The 9,982-nt window shown below is 60.3% G+C and overlaps 1 protein-coding gene across 1 annotated transcript; it reads right to left on the bottom strand.

Moving 5' to 3' along the window:
* Positions 1–1,865: 1,865 nt before the first annotated feature.
* Positions 1,866–7,640, bottom strand: Otx1 (orthodenticle homeobox 1). The gene is made up of 5 exons (XM_013022491.1): positions 7,537–7,640; positions 7,075–7,143; positions 5,267–5,463; positions 4,223–4,374; positions 1,866–2,975 (listed from the first exon to the last, which is right to left on the bottom strand). Exons 3-5 carry the CDS (start codon positions 5,361–5,363, stop codon positions 2,160–2,162), a joined length of 1,065 nt encoding a protein of 354 aa, XP_012877945.1. The 5' UTR covers positions 5,364–5,463; positions 7,075–7,143; positions 7,537–7,640; the 3' UTR covers positions 1,866–2,159.
* Between the last annotated feature and the right edge of the window lie 2,342 nt (positions 7,641–9,982).

The raw sequence follows: 9,982 nt of genomic DNA, 5'->3' as shown, positions 1-9,982 counted from the left end.
TTGTATGTTTTAAAGAAACTTTACCATACAAACAGAGGTGTTTTGGCTCCTGCTGGCGCGGGCCGGGGGTTGGAGGGCCATCAGCACGTGGTCCCCGTCATCTCGTGGGTCTCCAGCCACCGGGAAGACGCCCGGGACAGCTCAGCTGAAAGGAAGGCTGTCTGTGCCAACATGCAGGACACAGATCGGGGTTTTGTTTTGTTTTGTTTTGGGGTTCTTTTGGGGGGGGTCGTTTTTGTTTTCCTTTTTGGCTCAGCTCGGAGCGCACGACAGAGCTCCCCTTTCCCGCCTCCCGACCCTCTTCCCCTCCCCCTCTGCTTGCTGGTGCAGGCAATTAGGGTGAAGAAATCAGTGCCAGGCTCCTGCCTCTGAAGAGAAAGGAATTGAGTCCTGACACCTGTCTCTGTCCTGGATGGTGAGGGAAATTCGGGGTCAAAACCTTGGGGATGGGGGGTGGGGGGGAGGCCAGGCTGACGCAGGGGTGGGAGGAGACACTCCCTAAACGAACGTTTCTGGAGGGGTTCGTCCTCCCACCCCATTCTTTGGCCTCCAGATTCACGCGGGTTATTAGCGCAGTGTTCTTTGCCTTTAGACCCCCAAGACCAGGACCTGGGGCTGGAATCAGAAGAGTAACACTGACAAGCCGTTCATTAATTTGCATTTATTTTCGGGGGGGCAATAATGTAAAGAGGAGGGAAGGGGACTGCCTTACATTTCAACAAGTAATTTGAGATCTTCACATCGGACAAATCAAATTTACAAATTACTTTCCCACCTACTGGACGAAGCGGCCGAAACCAAAATTGATATACTGGCGTGCAGGGCTCTCCGCAGATTTGGGAGAACGAAGGCGCACGGGGACCTCACTAGACAAAACAAGGAGGATGGAAGAGAAGCCGACGGAGGAGAGGGATGGGGGCTTGGGGCCTGGGTCTGTTATTTCCACAATGCTGAAATCTCGTCTTTTTGTTTTTGTTTGTGCCTTTTGGCCTGGGGTGTCTATGCTGGAATCGAGCCCCGGCACTTGGGAGGGGTGAGAGGACTCAGCTTCATGCCCCAGCCCAGTACCCCCCCTGGTACCCTAATATGGCTGTTTCCTCCACACTCCTGATCCTCCGCGCCCAGCTTCCTGGAACCAAGCGGTTCTCCTTAATAAATACACAGAGGGAGAAGATGTGAAGAGGGCCGGACAGCTTTGTAGCAACAGAAAAATAAAAAGCGCCATCGATTGGGGGGGGGGGAAGGGACAAAGGGAAAATAGCTTTTGCTCTTGTTTTATATATATATATATGTATATATATAATGTGCTGTATATATCTTAAAGTTTCTTGGGCGCTAAGACGTGAATAATGCTCAGTTCAACCAACAGCAACTAAAAAGTTTTAAGTGGTCCCTGGAACGGACCTGACTATGTACAGCATTCCCGCCGAGGCGAGGCGGAAGCTTCAACCAGTCCAGCGCAGGGCGCGGGGCAAGGCTGTGCGATGGGGGGGTGGGGGGGGACCGGGGAGCGATCCTGCCCGCGGTGCCCAGCGCACCCCACTGGGGAGGAGGAAACGCCCGGGGAGCGCTGGCATGCAGGCGGGGAGCGGGGTGGAAGCAGCTGAAGAGATGACAGTCCGTGGGGGCCAGAAACACTTTTAAGTGGTCGTTTGGATTCGGAGCAGTGTTGTGGGCGCACGCCAAGGCGTAGATAGGCGCCGGTTCGAGACTCCAGGGTCCAGAAAGAATAAATTTAAGTATTGAGCTCAAACAGAGGGTCGAAAGGAAGAGCCTGGAAGGCTGCAAGTGCATTGTTAGTTGTCCAGAACGACTGGAAGGGGCTGGTGGGGGGGGGGTAGGGTGTCAGGATTTCCGTAGGGGTTGGGACAGCACACAGCTATCCAGTAAAAGAACATGGGCCAAAGCGATCACCGCCCCCTCCCCCCCATCCAAGGGGCGGGCAGGTTTGCATCCCCCCCCAAAAAAAAACAAAACAAAACAGGTGGCACAAAGATGGGAGCGGCGGTGCGGGCAATGGGCATTAGGTTCTGAGGCGGTGAAAACTTCAGTTTTGGAGAAGCTGAGGCCAAGGCGGGCGGTGCAGCAGCAACAGGACGGGGACCACAGAGGGCGCAGGTAGTTGCGTTTCTTCTCCTCTTCCTCTCACTCCCAGGGCCTCACAAGACCTGGAACCGCCATGACGCTTGGTCCTTATAGTCCAGACAGTCGGGCGAGTTGAAGTTGAGTTTCCAGGCGGAGGAAGCAGCGGCAGCGCCAGGCTCCTTGTAATCCAAGCAGTCGGCAGAGTTGAAGGCGAGCCCCGAGCCCCCGTAACCTTGGTGGTGGTGGTGATGGTGATGGTGGTGGTGGTGGCCTGAAGACTGGCTCAACGGGTGGTGCGCGTGCGGGTGGTGGTGGTGATGGCCGGCCATGGAGGAGGGCGCCATGGGGCTGAGCTGGTGCGGGTGGTGGTGCGAGTGCATGGGCGCCAGGTAAGAGCTGCAGTCCACGCCGCCGAAGTAGGACGAGGAGGGCGCGGGGTAGCCCTGGCCGTAGCTGCCGCCCTGGCCGTAGGACATGGGGTAGGAGGCGGCGGCCGTGGCCGCCCCGGCGGCCACCGAGCGCTGCATGCAGGAGGCGTTGCTCGGCGCGGCCAGCGGCTCGGGCACGGACACGGGCGCCGAGCCAGGCGAGATGGAGGCCGGGCTCCAGATGGACGAAGCCGCCGGCGTGCTCAGAGACGACGCGGCTGCCACCGCCGGGTTCCCGCCCAGGCCCGCAGCTGCGGCCGCCGCCGGGTTGGCGGAGGCGCTGGACGCCGAGCTGGACGAGGAGGCCGAGCTGGACACGGCGGGCGGCGTGAACTGGCCGCTGCTCTCGGAGCCCGAGCTCTCGCGCACCGGGGAGGACTTCTTCTTCACCGGGCGGCTCTTGGTTCCGTTCCCGCTTTGCTGCTGCTGGCGGCACTTGGCGCGGCGGTTCTTGAACCAGACCTGCAAGCCGGCCCGGGGGGGGGGCGGGAGAGTGGGTTGAGGGTGGGCGAGTGGCGGGGGTTAGACTCCTCCGCCCCCCACCCCGGCCCCAGCAGCCCGCCCCGGATCCCGCGTCCCGTCCGCTCCCCACCCCCCGCCCCTCCGCGGCCCGGGCCCGCCAGACCCTGCTCCCTCCCCCATCCTCCGCTGGCTGCCCCGCCGCGCTGCGCACCTCCCCACCCCCAGCTCCAGACTCTGCCCCGCCGGGGGACTTTCGCGCCTGTCAGGCCAACAAGTTCAACGGTCCCCAAATTGCCGCTGATGGCTGCCCCCTCCACAGCCCCTCGTGTTTGGAGAGCCCCGTTTTCTCTGCGTGGATAGAGCGCAGGAGTGCGGGGCAGTCACCAAGTCTGGGGCCCGGCGGGTGACACTCAGTCGGCTCCCACAGGGGGCCGGGGCAGGGGGGAAGGTTTAGGTGGGAGAAGAAGCGAGGCTGGAGGGGAAACCGAGGCACTATTCCAGTACTGGGGCTTCTTGGGAAGGAAGCCTGGGTGATATTTCGTTGTTGGTTTGTTTGGAGTATTTAGGTAGGGAACCAAATAGAATAGCCAGTCATAAAGTGCCCACTCCTCTTGGAATACCCAGCATTTCATTCTTGGTCCTTTTTCCAGCCTCTAGGGAAAGAGGGCGAGACAAAAGACCCTTTCAGAGAGTTCTGAGTTCTAATCCAAACTGTATTTTCGGAGCGCTTTCATCTCAAAAATAGAAATAGCAAAGCCGGCAGCCAGGTTTTACACTCGGCAACTGCTCCGGGCAAAGAAAGTGTGTGCTCAGGCTGCCGCCACTCCCGGGACACACTCCCGGGCGGAGCACCAGGCTCCAGACGAGCTCTGCCCCAGGACTGCGGGCGAGCGAGGCGGGACACGCCGCGGGGAAGGGCGCAGACCCAATTCAGGCCTCCCCAGACACACTGAGTCCTGGGGCTGCGGAAGAAGCGCGGCCACGTGGGGGACGCACGCAGGAGCCTGTGACTTTAGGAGCCTACCTGTACCCCCGAAATCCTTACAACCACTCTGCACACTTGAAGGAGGGCCAAGGACTGAATCCAAATCGTTCAAATTTGTTCCCCCTCTGGCTGACGCCCAGCGCTAGAGGGAGTCCGTGAGGGGCTGCCCAGCCTATACTTCTGCCCCCACCCCAGACCACCCTCCCACGACCCTTCCCGTCGGGCCCTGGCTCTTGGCAGCCCTCCCACCAGGAGCGCGCACCTGGACTCTGGACTCGGGCAGGTTGATCTTGAGGGCCACCTCCTCGCGCATAAAGATGTCAGGGTAGCGAGTCTTCGCGAAAAGCGCCTCGAGCACGTCCAGCTGTGAGCGCGTGAAGGTGGTGCGCTCCCGCCGCTGCTTGCGCGGGGTGGCTGCGGGGACAGGCAGAGGCGCCTCCGGTCAGCGCTGGCCACGTGGACTGACGCGAGCAGCCCTGGGCAGGTCCCCTTTCTACAGGCCTAGAACCTGGCCACTGTAAGCAAAGGCCTAGTTCCCCGAGCAAAAGAATCTGCCTTGAAGGACCAGCCTAAAGGCCACAGGTGGGAGAAAGTGCCACTATTCCACTCCAAGACAGGAGAGCTAGCTCCCTCCCCGCCGCTCTGAGGTTTAAAAGGAAGAGAAGCCACACAACTTCCCTTCCTTCACATTTCCCTACACAGCCACCAACTCCCTAGCTGGGGACAAGAGGTGTGCAGAAAACACCACCTTAAAAAACAACCCAACACTTTCAGGGCAAATAAAAGAGTGTAAAAGAGTAGGAGCCAGAGAAAAAACACAAGACTCAGTTGAAGCAATCCTCCATACCAGCACAAAAGTTGGTGCAGGTCACTGGTTGTAAGGGACAGTTTGATTAGAAAAGGAAGCCACCACCCTCGACCTTCTCCTGTTCAACCCAACAAGTCCAATAAGGGAACTTTTGCTTTTAACGTCACGGCCTAGGGGTGACCAGATTCCTCATTTGAGGATGGAGGGCAGAGAGAAATAGATCCACAAAACAATAGCGGCGCATAGGAAACGAATCTGGGGTAAACACTGTACAAGGAGGAGCCCACAATAGGAGAGAGGTTGCCAATACTACTAGCTCTCTATGTGCACTGGGGCCTTTCAAAGTCCTGGCCACCACACGGGCCTGCGGCTCTAACTCTGGGGCCTGCAGCGGGTCTCCCCTATCCCGTTCAGAGACAACACAGGCTCAAACTTGAGAGTCTGGGAACTCAAACATTTTCAGAGACTAAAGTGTATGGTCAAAGGGCCACTGCTCACCCGGATAGCCCACAGAGGGGTGTAGGAGGTCCATGGCAGGCCCGGCTAGGCCCAGTCCATTCATGCCATATGGAGGTTGTTTGAGGTAAGACATCATGCTAACAGCTGGATGGAGGTGCCCAGACGGATCCAGGGGGCCTAGGGCTAGGAGCAGCTCAGAGCTCCCACCTCGAAGTCGTTTCTTCTGGGGGCCTGGCCTAAGGGAAACAAGAGACACATCAAAACCAACACTCAGCTTCCAGCCACTCCTTCAGCGTCCAGGTTGGTCAGGATAGGCAGGCTGTGCAACCGCCCAAGGCAGTCAGTCCCTCGCAAGGCCTTGGCTGAGCGATCACGCATGGCTTCTGTAAAAAGTAAACTTCTTTCTGGCTGTCCTGGCCTCTTTTCCAGCTTGGTTTGGGCCAAGGGTGTAGACAAGACTGAGGAGGGGTTAGGGGAAGAAAAAAAAAAAGCGACCTGGCTGGGGAGGTTAGAGCCCGAACCTGCAAGGGTGCAAGATCCCAAGGACAGGCAACATTTTGAGTTCGAGCTTCGTATTGTTCAAGCAAATATTCTCTCGCCATGCCACCCAGGAAGGGTTGTTTCGTTTCGTTTCAAATGTTTATTAAGAGGAGGGCAAAAAAGGTAGGTACTACAGCAGGCCAAGGTGAGACCGGAAGGCTGGCTAGCTTTACCTAAGGCTCTTGGGGATACAATGCCCACGTAGGATACCTCGCTCTTTCAAAGGTCTCTAGGCCTGCGCTGTTGCCAGTGTCCCCCGCAATCACCGCCCCGTGTCTATCACTACTAAAGGAAGGCTCACCCACAGTCCCCCCCCCCTCCCGGTGCCCCAAACGCAGTTACGGCTCAGGCCCCTCGCAGGTGGACAGAGAGCGCCGAAGGGGCCGGTGTAGAAGTGGCAGTTCTAAGAAGCCGCCGCCGCCCGAGGTCAGAGGTGCACAGATGCGGCCCACCGCCCTTCTTCGCGGCGGCGCAGGGGGAGCCTTCTGGTAACCAAGTCTGGCCGTGCCTTACCAAGTCTCTTCAGAAGAGCAAGGTTGACCCGGCCAAAGCGTCAAAGGCTCTCGGGGATTGGGGGAAGCCTGGGTACAGCAGGTCGTGTGCGTTCCCTGCCATTCTGCTACCTGAGCCCGAGGCCTCAGGACCCGACCCAAACGACAGATCTAGGCCTCAAGCGGTAAAGCTGGCTCCGAACAGAGCTGGGAGGTCGAGGCTGGCTTCTGCAGCTGCTCTCAACCCGTGGCGCTCCTCTCAGGGGGTAAAGAAGGGGTGCTGGGGTGCGGGGCTGGGGCCGTGGAAGGCCTTCTCTTTCTACCCGTTTCGCGGGGGATCCTGCAAAGCAGGCCGGGAACCCAGGCTAGGAAATTCGGGGAGAGAAGCCTGGGCTAAAGAAGCTCCCCATCCCCACTCCCCACCCCCGTCCTCTGGGACTCACGGGCTTGGGCCCAGCTTGTGGAGAAAGGGGCGAAAAGGAAACCATCCGGGGCTGGCTCTTAAGCCAAAGGAAAACAGCTCTCACGGCACCACCGTTCTGCGAGGGTGCACGGTGAGTTTTCAGACTTTCTCCAAACTTAGCACCCCAGCTCGGTTACTTCGGAGGAGGCGGGGGGGGGGAGGGGGCGCCCGGGCGCACTAACGATCTGGGGTCCCCGCCGCACTCGGGAAAGGAGTGGGGTCACCCCCCCCAGCCCCGCCCACCTGGCGAGGACCTGGGAAGCTGCGTGGGTCGGTTTGAGGAGGGAGGGGGGGAGGCCAAAGTAACCAACGCGATCCCGGAGTCCCGCGCGGCCCCACAGCCTTTTCCTTACCTGCCCTCAGCTGCCGGGGCGGCTCACCATCTACCTCACGCCCTCTCTGTGCCCCTGCGGGCAACCAACCTGCAAAACAGAGGGGCGCAGGGATTACTCCTGCGGCCGGCCCAAGACCCCGGGATTCTTTCTTTCCCCCAACTTCCTTCTCTCTCTCTCTCTCTCTCTCTCTCTCTCTCTCTCCCTCTCCTTTTCCCGTAGCTTTGTGCGTGTCCCTCCAGGTTTCACTTTATTGCATAAACACTTTTGTTTGCAAAAGCCCCACACGCTTCCAGGACCGGACAGTGCCCAGCCGGGGACCATGCGGAGGGGCCGCCGAGGGGGAGGAGGGGGATGCCAGGGGCAGAGTTGGGGGCGGCCCGCGGCTGCCGCTGCACTCCCCGTGCTAAGCGGAGGCGGTGAGGACCGACCGGGGAAGTCCTGCAGAGTCATTTGGCAAACTAAATAAATCAAGCGATTTACCTTGTCGGAGTGGCTTGTCTTGCTCTGTTGTTTAGGTGATTGGAAATGTAGCCTGATGAAGATTGATCACCTTTCTACTGCCCTCCCCGGGTATGTGAACGCGAGGCGAGTGCGTAATGGGGCAAGGCCGCCAATCGGGGGCCCTGCGCGGGCTGAGTGACAAGGAGCCGGGCAATGGCTGCGCGAGCCGGGGGTTACCTCCGCGCGCCCCCGCCCTCCCCCGCCCCCCACACCCCGCCCTCGCCGCCCGCCCCGCCCCGCCCCGCCCCGGCCGCGCGCTAACTCCGGGGCTCCGCTGGCGAATTCCGCGCAGAGCGAGTTGAGCTGGGCAAAGCCCAGAGCCCTCGGATTTCGAGGCCTGCCTAGGGGGCCCCCTGCCCTTCTCTCGCCCTCTCGGCGCTTCTCAGAGAGTGGCAGAGAGAGGGGGCGAGGTACTGGATACTCGGTTCTCTCTCTCTCTCACCCCCCCCCTCCTTGTCTCGCTATCTCTCCCCCCCCCTCTCCCGCGCGCGCGCGCGGCTCCGGGCTCCGCAGCCAGGGTGTGGGCGCGAGGGTTCGGGGGCGGCGGGCTGGAGGAACGCGGGCCCCTGGCCCCTCTCGCGGCGCCGTGGGCCCCTGTGTCTGCTTCCTCCGAGTCTCCACCTGCCGACCGGCGCCGGGGGCGGCTGCTGCCCGCGCAGACTACTTTTCAGAGCGCGGGAGCAGTTCGGGGCGCGCCGATCCCTGCTCGGCGCCCCGGGAAGAGTGCGCGCCGCGGACGCGCCGCCACGCACCAGCGCCTGGGCGTCTCCAGACGGCCCCGGCCCCTCCGGGGGTCTTCGCACATCTTAAAGTCTTCTTCTGAGCCGTTGGAACCCAGGTCTCTTTCCCCTCACTCATACAGCTTTCTTCTCAATCGTAGGGTTTTGGGGTAGGAAACTTTATTTTTCACACTTGTTTCCTTCCACGTCTCCACCCAGCAGACACGATCCGCGGGAAAACGGATCCATCGGACCCCCGCCCCCAATCCGGCTCCTCAATCCCCCTCCCCCGCCCCAAACTCCAGAAGCCTTCTGGAAGCGATTTTTCCCGTTTAGTCCGTAACTGGCAAACCCCATGCTCCGTGGAACAAACTTGCCAAACACGTCTACCAGTGTTGGACTTCTCAAAGCTTGGGGGAGAAAAGAAAGGAGAGGGGGAAAAAAGAAAAGGTTTTCGACCCAACCCTGAGCCAGACGATTCTTTTCAATGGCACCTCCTACTGAATATTAGGGACCACTTTTCTACCTTTCGAGGAATTCCTACCCCAGCCTTGTCATCGCCCCCACCCCCCACTCCCATAGGTGCAGGAAAAGTTTGAGCTCCGTGAGCGCGAGGGCGAGTCGGGGCCGCCGGGCGCGCCGCGCGGGCCGCGGGGTCGGCACCGGGCTGACCCGGCGCTCGGGCGGGGGGGGGCGCCGAGTGAAAAGGGGCTGCGGCCGTCGCTCATCAAAGTGCTTCCCCCTCCCCCAAGCGACACTTTTCCTTTGGAGTCCGAATAAAATACGGTAACAGAATATGATGGAGGGCACACTGTTTCCTTAACTGCTTCTCAAAGGACCCGGGAGATCTTCTTAGGACCTTTAATAAGGCTTTGGTCGGTTCTTTTGTTGATCTCTCAAAATCAACTCCTTCTAATTGAAGTTGGAGCTGAAAGCGAGCTAATGTTCAAAGAAAGTGGCCGCCAGACCAACGAAATTACATTTTTCCCCCTTTTAACGATGAGGGAACATCGAATCAAAGAGGCAGGGAAGGAGGGGTGTGAGTGGGGGGGACAGGGAGGAGAAAAGGAGGTTTTACAAGATCCTTCTCTGGTTCACAAAAGTCAGCGACACGGGCGCTTCTCTCTAGAACAAAGACACCGCGGCCCATTCACAAAAGGGAGAGAAAGAGAAAGCAGAAGAAAAGAACGAGAGGAAAGGGAGCGATGGGGGGGGGGAGAGGACGTTTAAGAGGGAAAGAAGTTCGCAGAGCCCCGCGCTGGCCCGGCCGGGGACACACCTTAGGCTTTCGCCGGCCCCTAGCGGGAGAAGTCGGCCCGGCCGCCGGCCAGCCCGGGGGCCCGGAGCCTCGGAGGTCGCGGTGCGGTCTAAACGAAATACACTCCCGCCCACGGGTTTCCCGGAAAAAGGTCCGGGGTGGGTCGCACAAGTTTGGCCGGGAAGCGAACGCAGACATCCCGGGGTGCTGGTTGGCGGAGGCCGAGTCTGTAGTGGGCGCTGCCAGGGTCCCGGCCCGCGTCTGATGTGGGCTGGGTTTGGCCCTTAAGAGCCGGGGCAAGTGTCCCGGCCCCGTCCCACACAACCTCGCGTCCTCCTGCCTGGCCCGAGCGGTTCCGACGGCAGCGGTGGAAGCCAGGCTGGGGTCCCGCGTGGCGAGGCGGGGCGGGCCGTGCGCGCCGGAATGTAGCCGCGCCGTCCCCAAGGCC

This window comes from Dipodomys ordii, unplaced genomic scaffold, assembly GCF_000151885.1.
Source record: "Dipodomys ordii isolate 6190 unplaced genomic scaffold, Dord_2.0 Scaffold63, whole genome shotgun sequence".
NCBI classification, from domain to species: domain Eukaryota; kingdom Metazoa; phylum Chordata; class Mammalia; order Rodentia; family Heteromyidae; genus Dipodomys; species Dipodomys ordii.
Note: the sequence above shows the minus strand (reverse complement) of the source record. Positions and strands in the feature narration are given on the sequence as shown.